This window comes from Nyctereutes procyonoides, unplaced genomic scaffold (assembly GCF_905146905.1).
Source record: "Nyctereutes procyonoides isolate TBG_1078 unplaced genomic scaffold, NYPRO_anot_genome, whole genome shotgun sequence".
Lineage (NCBI taxonomy): Eukaryota > Metazoa > Chordata > Mammalia > Carnivora > Canidae > Nyctereutes > Nyctereutes procyonoides.
The window spans coordinates 28316866-28332608 of record NW_026575020.1 but is presented as its reverse complement, the minus strand read 5'-3'; the positions used below and the strand labels follow the sequence as shown (position 1 = coordinate 28332608).

At 40.4% G+C, this 15743-nt stretch overlaps 1 protein-coding gene and 1 pseudogene across 3 annotated transcripts in view; both read left to right on the top strand.

Moving 5' to 3' along the window:
- SMG6 (SMG6 nonsense mediated mRNA decay factor) overlaps positions 1-15743 on the top strand; it is a 238147-nt gene that overhangs the window by 19211 nt on the left and 203193 nt on the right. For all 3 annotated transcript variants that reach the window (XM_055325373.1, XM_055325365.1, XM_055325355.1), the window contains 2 exons: positions 482-592; positions 962-1174. In XM_055325373.1, the coding sequence (XP_055181348.1) occupies positions 482-592; positions 962-1174 (324 nt within the window). The remainder of the gene's footprint in view (positions 1-481; positions 593-961; positions 1175-15743) is intronic.
- Positions 15149-15483, top strand: LOC129509663 (cytochrome b-c1 complex subunit 6, mitochondrial-like; annotated as a pseudogene).

Here is a 15743-nt window from a genome sequence, read left to right as displayed (position 1 = left end):
TTAGATAATAGTCTTTCTGAGCTCCTATTTCCTCATCTCTAAAATGGGAATAATAATGCCTATGGGGCAGTGTTCTTAGGTTTAGAGGTAAAAAATCTATGAAGTGATGGTAACTTTTCTCGCTATGCTTAATGATGTTGTCATTGTTATATATAATTTTTTGAACAATACCTAGTGAGTTGAACATTTCTTTCTCTAAAACCAAAATGTAGTTGGATTTTATATTTTATGAGGCTCTTTATTCTCTTCTCCCTCTTGTGAGTACTTGGCTTTTAGAGTACTTCTCCATGTAAGATAGAGTACTGCTCCAGGAAAGATCTCTTATGTAATTGCCATGGCTTCTACTGTGGATAGCATTCTGATATTCTTATTGGAATTCCTCACAGCCTGGGAGAGATAGTAAGGTTTTCTATGTCAGTTGACTCAGGCTAGAGTCAGGAAAAGAATTGGTTGACTTGATGTCTCTGGCCTCTTTCTGCAGAGGAGGAAGCTTGATGCTGTCTATTACTATATGCGCAGTTTAGCTGCCAGCAACCCTATCCTGACTGCCAAGGAGAGTCTCATGAGCTTGTTTGAAGAGACCAAACGAAAGGTGAGTGGGGGTGCAGGCAGATTCATTTCTTTGTAAAAGAATGTGTTTCTCAGTGCTTCTGTGTCCTCAGGGGAATGACATATTACGTCCTCAAGGAGTCCCATTGGGCTATGTTGATGGAGCCAGTCAGCCCCTATGTAGAACCAAACTCATCTTTAGAAGAGTTCTCCAGGGCCCTTGGATGTACATTTAGATTATGGAATTAATAACTTCTATGAGTCAAAGAAGATAGTACTTTGCTACTTAGGGACTATAGCAAAGTCTTTACTTTTTATAGCCCCTGGGCAATAAACTCACATGAGGTGACTGCCTGTTTTTATTAGCTGAATCCCAGGAGAGTCTGAGCTTATGTGTTTGTATATTGTACAGGCAGAACAGATGGAAAAAAAGCAACATGAGGAATTGGAACTGAGCCCTGACCAGTGGCGGAAAGGAAAGAAGTCTACTTTCCGGCATGTTGGAGATGACACCACTCGCTTAGAGATCTGGATCCATCCATCACATCCCCGGTCCTCCCAAGGCACTGAATCTGGGAAGGATTCTGAGCAGGAGAATGGGCTGGGCAGCCTGAGCCCAAGTGATGTAAGTTCCTGAGGATGATATAATGAGCAAGACTAGCTAAGTAATCATAGGTGCCCTAGTACATGCAACTGCGTGGAGTTGCAGTGAGGCACTCCATTAAAGGGAAGTGCCATTTCCCATTAAAGGGAAGGTAAATCGCTTCATGCTTTCTGAAGTCCTCTCTTCCAGTTAGCTACACTTCATCTTTATTATGTGCTTCCCTCTCTCACCACTATGTGGCACTGTAGAATTTGGTAAAACTGGTTTTTCTAAAGGAAGGTTTACTGAGATAAAGTATGAGAATTTTTTGCTGCTTTGGGTTTGGAGTCACCAATATGATGCTTTAGGATTCTGTTGGGATTATATGAAGCTAGGAGGAGAGAGCATAGTAGGAAAACTGCAAATGGCTGGTTCATTGTCCCTTGAAAGTAAAAATCACAGTGGAGTGGGTGGTGAGGTAAGAGGGGACCACATCTTGAACGGTCATGCAGTAAACAATTTGACCTTTATCCTGAAGGTAGTAGGGAACTGTTGAATGCTTTAAGTAAGGAAGTAACTTGTCAGATACACATTTTAGAAATACAACTTTGGCTGCTTTGTGAAAAATGTAGAGAAGGATAAGACTAGAAATAAGAGTATAAGGGATGCTACAATAATCCAAGTGTGATGTGAAAAGGACCTAAACCGGGGAACAGCTTTGGAGATGGAGAGAAATGAACAAATATGAGGTAGAATCCAAAGAACTTGATTGGACGTGAGGGGGCTCAAGGACAAGAGGAAGTCAGAAGTAACATCTACTGAGGTGTTTCTGGGTTGGAAACTAGGTGAATGCTGGTCTATTCTTGAGATAGAGAATAGAGGTAGAATTGAATTGGTTTTAGGAGAAAAATGAATTTAGTTTTGGACATGTTGGAATTTCTATAGGACATTGAAGAGAGATTTTTTTTTTTAAGATTTTATTTATTTATTCATGAGAGACACACAGAGAGATACAGAGACACAGGCAGAGGGAGAAGCAGGCTCCCTGTGGGGAGCCCAATGCGGGACTCCATCCCCGTCCCTGAAGAGAGGTTTAAAGGCTAACATCTGAAGCTGGGGAGAGCATTGTAGTTAGAGATGAAGATATTTGAAGGCATCCTCTTACAGATGGAATTGAAGTCATTATAGTTGATTTAGTCACTTGAGAAAAAAAACAACAGTAAATAAGTTGAAGATCTAAGAGAGGAGATAGATGGCAGGGAGAGGTCCTTGCAGAGGATTGGAAGGGAGTAGAATTTGGAACACAAGTGCAGGATTAGCCTGAATGTGGGTGAGAGATCCCTCTTTCTTATGCTTGAGGGAAAGAAGGAACAGGTAATAGGGAGTCCGGTAAGTTTGTGGGTGTTGTAGGAGGAAGATGAGGGAGGACATTTTTGATGTTTTCTTTTTTCTTTTTGAAATTGGAGATGTAGTGGTCTGCTAAGAATGAATCAAAGGTGATGGGATAGGAGGACTTCTTTTTTGGGATTTAATTTAAAATTTCCATTTCTCTGGGGTTCCAGGGTGGCTCAGTTGGTTGATACCTGACTCCTGGTTTCAGCTCAGGTCATGATCTCAGGGTTGTGGGACCGAGCCTTGAGTTGGGCTCTATGTTCACCATGGAGTCTGCTTGTCTCTCTGCTCTGCCCCCTATTCTCTCACTTTCTCTCTAAAATAAATACATAAAATCTTAAATAAATTTTCCATTTTTTTCTTAGTATTTAACTGTTTTCTGCATGATTTACAAGCAAGTAGTCATTATTTATAAATGAAACATCCAATATGCCACGTGCCATGGTTTGCATGGGTGCTTCAGAGGAGTTGCCACTATGGTAGACTCTCTCACTGCTGCCCGCTTCTAGTTTGGATATTGCAGTCCCAAATAGGAAGCCTATTTGAATTAGAGAGAAATTGTTCTATTGGGTTAGCTCCACTGTCTGCCTTTAGAATGAAAGCAGCAGGGGTACCTGGGTGTCTCAGTCAGTTGAATGTTGACTCTTGGTTCTGGCTCAGGTCATGATCTCAGGGCCTGTACTGGGCTTCATAGTCAGCAGAGAATCTGCTTGATTCCTTCCCTCTGCCCCTCCCTGTCTTCTTGCATCTGTTTGTCTCTCAAATAAATCTTTTAAATAAATTTTTAAAAATAAATAAAGTGAAAGTAACAATTTGAGAAAGCATTTATTTATTTATTTATTTTAATTTATTTTAAAGATTTTATTTATTTATTCATGAGAGACACACACACACACAGAGAGGCAGAGAGACACCGGCGAGGGAGAAGCAGGCTCCGTGCAGGGAGCCTGACGTGGGACTTGATCCCGGGTTTCCAGGATCACACCCTGGACTGAAGGCAGCGCTAAACTGCTGAACCACCCGCGCTTCCCTGAGAAAGCATTTAATAGCTTTCTTTGACCTGACCTTGAGGTTGGGCAGTATCCTTCATAAGGATTAAGGTTATGACTAATATTCTATAGATCTCTCTCTTCCACCAGGTATATCATTGATTTTTAAGTAATGTGTTTATAAGTTTGTGTTTTTATTCTTACTTTAAGCATCTCAGAGAAGGCATTTTCAGCATATGGGCTGTCATTAGATCTATTAGCTTGTATTAATTATTTTATTTTTAATCATACAAATAATATAGATGTATTTTTGGTAGAAATTTCAAACAATTAGAGATATATACAGAGTAAAATGGTCATTTCTTTTTAAAACTATTTTGTGAAACTTTGTTTTTAGCCTAATCATCATCCACCCAGTGGCCCCTATAGCTTGCTTTTTAATTTTTATTTATGTATTTTTTAAAAAGATTTCTTATTTATTTATTTGAAATAGAGCATGAGCACGAGCAGTGGGGAGGGGCAGAAGGAGAGAAGGAGAGGCAGAAGTAGACTCTCCACTGAGCAGGGAGCCCAACTCAGGGCTTGATCCCAGGACCCTAAGATCATACCTAATTCAAAGGCATACACTTAACCAACTGGGCCACCCAGGTGCCTATTTTGCTTTTTTATTTTTATTTTTTAAGATTTATTTATTTATTTATTCATGAGAAACACAGAGAGAGAAAGAGAGAGAGAGGGAGAGAGGCAGAGACACAGGCAGAGGGAGAAGCAGGCTTCATGCAAGGAGCCCAATGTGGGACTCGATCCCAGGTCTCCAGGATCACACCCTGGGTTGCAGGCGGTGCTAAACTGCTGCGCCACGGGGCTGCCCTAGTTTGCTTTTTTAAATTATCAATTGGACATGCAGTCAGTTCTGTTCTAATGTTATAATGTAACACATACAGTCCTAAAAATCACTGTGCTATGTAAAATAGCACAGAAAAAAAGCCACAGAGCTTATAAGCAAGATGTGGTTAGGGGCACAACACTCAAAAATATCCTCAGTGACATATTTTTTCTTAAAAAAAGATATGAACCTAGTAAAACTGTGCAGTTTTATACATGTCCATTGGTTAAGAAATGCATAAATACGGTTTTGAAGAAGAAATGAACTTTGTCTATAGAAGTGGACTTTAGAAGGATTGCAGCTTGAGTTGCTACTGTGAAGTGGTGAAAGGAGGGTTTTTTGACATCGGATGGGTAGGTGTAACACCAGATATGGATAAGTGTGGTTTAGAATGAGTTCACCTGGTGAACTGCAGTAGCTAGTAGATATTTGGAGAGAGCGTGTGTTTTCTATTCCTTTGTAGCTCAGTTCAGCAAAGTGCAGCTTTCTGTGTTCACTCAGTGCTTCTCATGAACAAAATCACACATAGGAGATGCAAAATTTGTGTTATGCTCAAATTGTTCTCAGTATATTTATGGCAATGCAACAAATACATATTTTCAAAACAAGGATTAGCAGAACTGTCTGTATTTCCACTTGTCTAAGAATATATTTTCTTGGTGTGTTTTTAGTATTACTGAATAATACTTCATTATAAAGGTATATGTCATTTGTTTATCTTATCTGTGTGATTATTTGCTGTGTATGCCTCTTCATTTTAGTTGTCTTTTTTGGGTGATTAGCCTTACTAGGAATTGCTCCTTTGACAATTCCTAGAGGGTCTCTACCACAAACTACTAAAATTTATATCCATGAATAAGGAACAGAAAGTTTGGCTTCAGGTAATTGTTGTAATGATAGGAGAGTCCCAACTAGTTTGTTTTCTCTCTGCCAAGCACAAGCTTTGGATCTCTCTCTGAATGGCTAAAGGAGGTTAGCTTGTGGGTTGTTGGTTTTCAGCCTTGAGATGTGGTTTGGGCTGAACGTACTACCTGGGGAGGGACTGCCAACCTCAACTGTAAGTGGCATCCTTTTAAACTAATTGAGACTTATATTTAAACTCTATCCCTGCCAGCTAGGCTACTCAAATTCAATGTCACTAGGATCACAAGCATTCTTTATTTAGTGGATGTACCTTCTGCTATGCCTCGGCTGTCTTTGGAAATCAGAAAAGAATTGCTGCTTAACAAATGACTTTTTGCAGATAGTTAATTAAGGGATTATAGCATCAGAAACAGTTTTCATGGGGCACCTGGGTGGCTTAGTCGGTTAAGTGGCTGCCTTCAGCTCAGGTGATAATTTCAGGGTCCTGAGATGGCATCCCCCTGGTCAGGCTCCCTGCTCCGCAGGGAGTCTCCACTCTCTCCCTCCAGCCCCCACCCCCAGGGTGCCCTATCTCACTTGTGAGCTCATTCTCTCTCAAATTAAAAAAAAAAAAAAAAAAAAAAAGATTTCACACTGAGAGGCCAGGGTTTCTGATGGAACTGTTCTGTTCATATCTTGAATAGAATGTAACTTGAATCTGTCTACTGGGGAAGAATGAGCAAAGAAGAATGGGAACCATTGATAGATGTTTGTCTCTTAAACTTTAGTGAGTTCTCGTGTTTTAACATGATTTGATTTACCATTCCCAGCATTTTCCTCAACTGACTGTGGTTGCTATACCTATAACATGTTTGGTGCTATGTGTAGAAAATGGCTTTAGGTAATGAAATGTCATTGTATATTTGGCCAGCCTCTTGACAAACCTTTTAAGCTCTTTCACCATTGTAAGTGTGTTTTGAGGTTAAGACTGGACTTGGACTGTACTTTAGTAGCTCCTAATACCTATTATTTGGCCTTTCTTTATCTGAATCTTTCTTATTTCACCCACCAAATGGTATTGTTTGCCTTGGTCTTTTTCCTTTTTTTTTTTTTTTTAATTTTTTATTTTTATTTATGATAGTCACAGAGAGAGAGAGAGAGAGAGAGAGGCAGAGACATAGACAGAGGGAGAAGCAGGCTCCATGCACCGGGAGCCCGACGTGGGATTCGATCCCGGGTCTCCAGGATCGCGCCCTGGGCCAAAGGCAGGTGCTAAACCGCTACGCCACCCAGGGATCCCGGTCTTTTTCCTTTTTTGCTCCTCTTCCCTCTGCACATGCCAATATTTATTTTATTCCTTAGCATAGTATTTTTTCTCAGGACTTGTTTACATCCAGAATTTACTGCAATTACTCTTGAGTTTTTGGAGTAGAGGGTTACTGCTGGGTTCAGTGCTTAATCAGAATAAAGTTTAGTTTACCTGTCCTGTTGTGCCAGCTTTGTGCTAGGGTTGTAAAGATGAATATGACAGTATTATTACTTCACAGAGCTTAGAGTCTAGTGCATGGGTCAGCAAGATTTTTCTGAAAAAGGCCAGATAGTTGATATTTGAGGCTTTGTAGGACATATGGTCTCTGTTACAACTACTCCCCTCAGCTGTTGAGGTGCCGAAATAGCTATAGATAGTACATAAATAATGAAGATGGCTGTATTTGAGTAAAACTTTCTTTACAAAGACGGGTGGCAGCCTGCCTTTAGCCTCTGGACCTAGTTTGCTAAACTCTGGTGAAAGTAATGGCCACATAAACAGAATGTTTCAGTGTACAGTTGGCTATTGTAATGTGCGGTAGTTATGTGCTATAAAATTACCACAGACACTGAATTAGTGAATACTGAACATTTACCTTCTAAGGGAAATATAGGATTAGGTTTCTATGAGCCTCTGGTTATAAGAATTTCATAAAGTTATCAGTACATGCCTTGTTTGTTTTTGTTTGTTTGTTTTTCAGAGGGGTGGGGCAGTTGAGGCAGGGGCAGAGACAGAGAAAGAATCCTAAGCCAGTTGCATACCCATCGTGGAGCCCAGTGCGGGGCTCAATCTCATGACCGTGAAATCATGACCTGAGCCAAAATCAAGAGTTGGACTCTCAACTGACTGAGCCACCCAAGTGGCTTGTTTTATGTAGGTTTACATATCACTTTTTACAAAATCACTTTATTTAATATATATTGTGATTCATTAACATTGAGCTCATGGACAAGACCCACTATCACTTGTGCCTGAACAGACACACATTTTCTCTGTAAGGCACATCAGAGCCTTCTTGGACTTAGGAACACTAGACAGTATTTCAGCACTATGCTTCGAGGCTATTTTAAACAATAAAGTCACCAATAAAAAGCACACAAATATGAAAAACATGGCATTAAATAGACCATGAGAAGGGTACTTGCTGAAAGGATGAAAACTTGGACAAGTAGGCAGAGAGTCATCTTGTTGAACCTTAGCTGGGAACATGTGTATCAGGCAACTTGAATTTTTTCCACTTGGGATATGTCGACAAATGACTGTGAAGGCACTATGGGTATTGATGTTGGTATTACTAATGAGTTTTAGCAAGTAGCTGAATTCACAAATACGAAATTCACAAATAATGATGACCATATTATGTTGTGGTATTGTGAGGGAGGCGTGCGTTGGGTACCCTGGAAGCACAGAGAAGAACACCTGGTTCAGTCCTGGTGGAAGTAGGAGTTGTAGTGAGGAAAAGAAGAGGGACTTTGGAAGGCTTCCTGGAAGTTAACTAGGCCAACTGAGAAAAGAGTGTTCCAAGTTGAAGGGACAGCATGGGCCAAGACAGAGGAGGTGTGACACAGAAGAGGGGTTGCAGCATATCTAAATCTATGGTAATTTGGAGGATCATGTGAGAAAGTTGGAGTGGGAGAGAGACTGAGCCTTCTGGGGGAATCACTTTCTAGTTTGGTGCTATGATATATATAAGATAGCGGTCAATGGGCTGGGCCCAAATGATGTACTTCTGGATTCTGGAATTTTTCATTGTTTACTTCTCATGTCTGCAGTGTTAATCCAGCAAAAACAGTACTGTTTCATTCATTAAATTAGGTAGGATGGAATTAACTAATTTTTTTTGCCTCACAATTTGTCAATTAAAATTTGAGGGCTACTCTCTAAGTGCTTTAGGCATTCCAGACTCAAATATGCCGAAGATGTTGGTGTTTCTTTGTTTCTTGATTGTTGGGGGAAATTGCCAGTGGCTTCAATTAAGTAGGGCAAACCTCTTTTTTCTTTTCATTTTGATATTTTTATTGCTTTTAAAAATTTGCAAAGCCAGGGTACCTAGGTGGCTAGTCAGTTAAACTTCCGACTCTTGGTTTTAGCTTAGGTCGTGATCTCAGGGTCCTGAGATCAAGCCCCACTTGGGGCTCTGTTCTCAGCAAAGGGTCTGCTTGGGATTCTCTCTCCTCCCTCTGCCCACCTTCCACCCCTGTACCCTCCATCCCTCTCCCTCCCCACCTTCTCCCTAAAAATAAATTAATTAATCTTTAAAAAAATTTACAAAGCCAGCATATCCTTATTGTAAAAAATATGAAAATGCAGATAAACAATGTGTTCTTACCATCTAGCAATAACTACTATTAACATCTTAGGGTATGCTTTTCCTGCATGTTTATATAGGACACAGCTCTTAGATTGGAAATGTCTAATGCCCATTAACCTGAGAAATCAGAAGAGATCCATGCCTAATTGTGAACTCAGAACTTGATTGGAAAAGTGGTACTCTAATTTCTGAATTCAACACGGGTACCTGTATCTTGTTTATCGAAGTAGCACAATTAGAGTGACACGATAATGTCCTCCCTCTCCTCTGTAAAAAGAAACTTATCAAGCCACGTGAATAAGGAAGCACAACTTCAAGAAAGATTAGACATCTGATAGGACTGATTATTATTTTGCAAGATTAATATGAAAAGGTCCATTTAATGGGAAGCAGCTTGAACTAAAGATAAATTGGGGTATGAGGGATTAATTAAGGCCTGCTGGGTATAGAAACTTTGTGACTTTGAAAAGCTGGGTTCTCGTTGGAAAAGTTTCTAGGCAGCAGTATTGGGGTTGACTTCTTAGGTTGGTAGGAATGGAGATTGAAAGATCTAGCAGAGGAGTGATTGCCTTTTTAAATTATTTAAAGAAATATTTTTGAATAGGTAAAAACATTGTGTGTGTATAATATACACCTATATATGGTTCTCTCTTTTACACTATTAGTGACATATCATACGCACTGTTACTCATCTTTGCTTCCCCCCTCCTTATATTACTGTTGGATTTGGGAGATCTTTCCATGATGCTTGCCTACAGATCTATAGTATCTCTCTTTGAGGCTGGCAGCTTGATAGATTTTACTAATTTTGTCCAGCATCTGATATGTAAGAGGGAGGATAGTGCAGAGTTTAACAGTTTGGGCTTTGAGAAGTTCTAAGTTCAAGTCTTAGTTTTATCAGTTATCAGCAGTGAGGCTTTGGGCATACACTTCAGTTTCTTTCTCTGAAGATAAGATGGTGATACTGATAGACTAAATGAAATAATACATGTGAAGAAAAATGAGTGGCATATTATAACTTCTCATATATTGGTAGTGGTAGTTGTTATTTACATACTTATAATTTTGTTACAGTCTTTTAAGCTGTTATTTTTGCCTCTTTTACTGTTTCTAACCAAAGTGAACAATGAGGCTTGATAATTCACAGATTGGGAGCCACCTGTTTATTTATTTATTTAAATATTTTATTTATTTATTCATGAGAGACACAGAGAGAGACAGAGAGGCAGAGAGGCAGAGACACAGAGACACAGACAGAGGGAGAAGCAGGCTCCATGCAGGGAGCCCGATGTGGGACTCGATCCTGGGTCTCCAGGATCACACCCTGGGCCGAAGGCGGCGCTAAACCACCACCCAGGCTGCCTGGGAGCCAACTGTTTAAATGCAGACCTGTTTTGTTTGACATGAAGAGTTTTATTTAATAATGACAAATTTCAAATACACACAAGAGAAAATAATAATAAAAGGAACCCCCATATACTTGTCACTCATATTTAATAGTTACCAAGATTTTTTCCACATTGGTTTCAGCTTTCCCTCATGCGCCACCCCCCTTGGTTTCATTTTATTATTTATTTATTTATTTTTAAGTAGGCTTCATGCCCAATGTGGAGCCCAATGTGGGACTTGAGCTGATGACCCTAAGATCAAGACCTAAGCTGAAAACAAAAAGAAAAAAAAAAGACCTAAGCTGAGATCGAGAGTCAGACACTTAACTGACAGCCACTCAAGCTTCCCAGTTGAAGTATTTTATTTATTTTTATTCTTTAAAATTTTATTTTATTTTATTTTAAAGATTTTATTTATGTATTCATGAGAGACAGAAAGAGAGGCAGAGACATAGGCAGAGGGAGAAGCAGGCTCCCCACAGGGAGCCTGATGGGTGACTTGATCCTGAGACTCCAGGATCATGCCCTGGGCCAAAGGTGGGCACTCAACCTCTGAGCCACCCAGGCATCCCTATTTTTATTTTTTTAAAGATACATTTATTCATTTAAGAGGGAGAGAGACAGCGAGCACGAGCAATTGGAGATGGGAGGGCAGATGGAGAGAGAGAGAGAATCCTCAAGCATACTCCCCTGACCCATGAGATCATGACCTGAGCTGAAACCAAAGTTGGAAATTCAATGAACTGAACCACCCAGACATCCTTGGTTGGAGTATTTTAAAGCAAAACCTAGATAATGCATCATTGCAGCCTACATATTTCACCTCTGTATACACCTTTTAAAAAATAATGGATTGTTTCTCATATATCACAGTGCCATTGCTGTGTCCATCTATGGCATCATTTGGTATCTGATCCATAACTTTTATTACCCACATTATTTAACAAATGTCTTAGAGTTGGTTTGTTCAAATCAAGACCTACATGTTATGGTTGATTGTTTTATTTCCTAAGTTTCTTTTAAGCAAAAACAATTCTGCCTTCCCTTTTAAAAATGTTCTTCATGTCATAAGCTTGTTAAAGAAGCTAGTTAGTTGTCCTATAGAATTCCCACATTCTGGATTTATCTCTGTATCCTTGCAGTATCATTTAACCATTTTCTGTCCCCCATATTCCTGTAAATGAGAGTTAGCTTTAGAAACTTGGTTAGATTCAGGTTCAGCCTTTTTTTGGCTGGAGTACTTCATAGGTGATGCTGTGTGCCTCATTTTGCACTGCATTAGGAGGTGTCTGATTATCTCACTTTAGTGATGCTAAGACTAATTAGATGGTTCAAGTGGGACTTTAGTGGATTTTTGTTTGTTTTGTCTTAAAATTTCAATTGTCAGCTAATTTACAAAAAAAAAAAAAATCAAGATCTGGCAACAATTTGCTAGAGCCAAGTAACCCTAGAGCCAAGCTACCCCTTTTTCATTAAGCTGTATTCTCTAGTTTGCCCCTACCCTTCCACCTCCCTCATCCCCCTCCTGTACTTACATACTGCTCACTTTTGTCACCTACCTTGTCTGTGTAGGCATTTAATTTTGTGATTGGTGCTTTCAAAGTGCCACCAAAATGGGTTATTGCAATCTAGGCTTTTAAGTTGTTTCTCAGAAATTGTTTAGTATTGGCAAGCCCTCCCAATCAGGGCTGATTTTTGTCATGGCTTGGAAATGTCTTAATCATTGGACCAGAAGTGTTGTTCTGTTTTTTCCTTTTTCTGGTTTTTTTTTTTTTGGTGGTGGTGGTGGGGCATAAATGTTTTGCTTGGCTTTACATGGTATTATCATTGGTGTTGATCCAGAATCTAGTTAGCAGTAGGTCCTGCTGCTAGGCTGGTTCCTTCTTTGTCTGCAGTGTAGTAGTGAGCCTAAGGAATCTGTAGGTATCGCTTTTGTTTCATGATGAAATTTGTACCTCTGGGAATGGAGGCCTACACACACAGCTCTGGGACAGCTTCTTTCCTCAGCATCCTGTTGCAGCCAAGCTTGGTGAAAAGTGAGAAGTTACTCTGCCCAAGCGTGCGAACTGGAAAGCTTCAGGCTATGTTCTAGTAAAGTCTGAATGTCATCCACCAAACCAATTGATTTCTTGTCTCTTGTAGTTTTCCCTAACCCCAGGCCTCTTAGTTGTTACCTGAAATCTCGGGCAGAGTGAGAATCTTGTTTCCCTAGGCTTGGAAATCCTGGTTTCTGCCTGAAACTTTGCATACTGCCCCTGCCTGAATCTCCTGTGTCCATGTTTCCACGGTGGGTTTTTTTTCCTTAGAGGGTGCTATTATAAGTTGAGAGTAATGATTTTCTTTTTTACTGAATGCATGGCTCTTTGAGGCTGGGTGGTATATGAGTATATTTTTTCTTGCATTTAATCAAGAGACCAGCAAAGTAAACATTGGCCAACAAAGGAGCAGTTTCACTGTGAAAAACCTAGATCAGGTGGCCTGTAGCACAGAGCTTTCACATGCTCAACTTGTTATATTTGTTTGAAGGCTTTTTTATTTTTAAAGTGTGTTTTGCAGGTGGCATTTTCTTCAGACCATTTGTCTTGTTTTTTCAGTGCCCCTTGCATAGTTTGTGCACCTGAGCTGCTGCTGTTTGCTGCTGCCGCCACTGCCACCACTGTGCTGAAAAGAAAGCTGTGATGTGTGGGTGGTACACCTCTAATACCTCCATCTTCTCCTCACCCCCACTGGCCCATGAACACTGTAGTTTGGAACACAGTTTTAAAAGGCCTGCTTTCTTTTTTTTAGGATTTATTTGTTTATTCATAAGAGACATAGAGAGGCAAAGACATATGCAAAGGGAGAAGCAGGCCAATTTTTTTTTAAAGATTTTATTTATTCATGAGAGACACAGAGAGAGAAAGAGAGAGAGAGAGAGGCAGAGACTCAGGGAGAGGGAGAAGCAGTCTCCCTGCAGGGATCCTGATGTGGGACTCGATTCTGGATCCCGGGATCACACCCTGAGCCAGAGGCATATGCTCAACCGGTGAGCCACCCAGGTGTCCCGAAGGCCTGCTTTCTTAAACAAGATGACTCACCTTGTATTGGAGTGAGTTATAGGTCCCATTGTGGCATTGTGAACCTTTAGGCTGGTGCTTCCAGAAGCAGTGCCATTTGGTACAGTTCAGAAAAACTTTTGGCCTTATTTTCTCTGAATGACATAAGGATTGATTTAATCTATAGTGAGAGAAGAATTGAGTGTCTGTGCTAATAGGTAAATGTTTTTTCTGTGGTAACTTGGTTACTTCATTGCCCCATAATTACTAAAGCAGAGAAAGTTAGCTTAATTTTTTGGCCTCATAAGTATAAAGATATCATATCTGTAGAGTGGGTACCATACAGTTTTGCAGAGTTGCTATGGGAATTACATGAATATCATGTCCTTTATATATCCCTTTACTTTTGTTAAGTAGTGCTTTTTGTCATTCTCCTCTACCCGGAAGCTGTTTGAAAGTATTCTGTGAACTGAGATTTGGGAACATATGATGACAGGAGTATATAAAGGCTTTTTCTGTAGGAAGAGGCTACAGGTTGGCTCTCCTTTTCTTGGGCTGTAAGAAATAGAACTTGGTGAGATTGTGTCAAAGGTAGAACCAGGACTGGGTTTTTAGATATTGATCATGTGTTCTGTGAAAACAGCCCCTAACAGGCAAGGACCAGGGTTGCTTGCCTGGATCATTGCTGGACTTTTGGGCTGATGTCTTTGTCTCTTTGTGGTTGGCAGTGAGTGGAAGTTTCTCAAAGTACTTTGGCCCTACCTACAAACCCTTAACGCCCCATATGACCTCGGTCACCAAACCACTTCAGGGCTTTATTTTTATCCTAGCCGTTTCGTTTCAAGATGTGAGGTTGGTTTCAGCAGAGCAAAGTTCTCTGGGGGAAGAAACAGAGTGCCAGGGTGCAGTTGAGGCTGGTTAAACACCAAAACCACACTCTTCATCTTTCTGGGCTTGAGACGTGACATAAGCCATGCTGCAAACACCAGCTTCCACATTGTGAAGAAACCTTGTCAGATACTAATTTCATTTATTTTTTGTGTTTGTTTTGTTTGTGTTTTTAGATAAGTAAAATGTGAGGGGAAAGAAGTATACCTGCCCATTCTGCTCTAGCCAGAAATCTAATTCTAAGAATGGACACTTTGTTAAAATCCAGTATTTCCGAGTTTAAGGTTTTTCATCTTCCCCGACAGTGTTGGTGAGAACTCTCACAACTCACCAGGTCTCAGGAAACCGGATTACCAACATATCCTGTTCGCGTGCATGTGTGTATTCTGTGTTACCCACAGGCCACTTTCCACCCCACGTGACCTTTAGTTACCATCCGGAAAGTCAGGACCCAGATACCAGTCAGAATTTCCAGACTTTGGTTTGGTTTAGACATTTTAGAAAATGTTAACAGTAGTAATTTTATAGAGACTTTTTGTGCGGCATACATAGTGAATAGGAAGTAACACATCCTGAGAAGAGGGGGAAAGGCAGTACCAATACTCTTCGAGAAACATGTTTGAAAAAGAATATTCAGGAGAAGACTTTCAACCAAAATGCATAGAGGAGGAGGAGAGGACAGGAGAGAATTATTTAATTACTTAGAAGTAAATAATGCCCCAGTTTTTAGGTTATAAGTCTAAATTCTGAAGCTCTTAGTACATTCATTAAAATTGTAGTGCACTGTTAAAGTTGTTTATAACACACTTCATCACATTTTATTTTAATTGGCATCTCTCAGTGTGAACAGACTGTAATGAGGGATAGACAGGGGTTTAGAACAGGGATAGACAAAAGATTTCCAGTGGCCTGCAAGCTAGGAGTGGTTTATAACATACTTATATAAGGCTTTGTTTAAAAAGAATATGGGAAGTGGAATAGGTGCCGCTGTTGCTGCTGGTGTTGAATTCAGAACCGTAGCGGGACATGGGGCTGGAGGACGAGCAAAAGATGCTGACCGGGTCCGGAGATCCCAAGGAGGAGGAAGAGGAGGAGGAGGAGGAGGAGGAGGAGGAGGAATTAGTGGATCCCCTAACAACAGTGAGAGAGCAATACGAGCAGTTGGAGAAATGTGTAAAGGCTCGGGAGCAGCTAGAGCTCTGTGACTAGCGTGTATCCTCCAGGTCACAGAGGAGGATTGCACAGAGGAGCTCTTTGACTTCCTGCATGCAAGGGACCACTGTGTGGCCCACAAACACAGCTTGAAATAAATGTGCATACTTCACCCCAGCCTTCATCACCCGGGCATCAGGATATTTCATGGTTTTGACCATGCCATTTGTTTCATATCTAACTGTACGTTCATGTGGACCTCATGGATTTTGGCTTAGGCAATAGCTTCTAAGTAATTAGCAGTGATTCCTCTTAATAAAGTCCAGTGATCTGAAAAAAAAAAAAAAAGAAGAAGAAGAAGAAGAATATGTGCCAGAGATAAATGTGGCCCACAAGGTCTAAACTATTTACTGTCTGA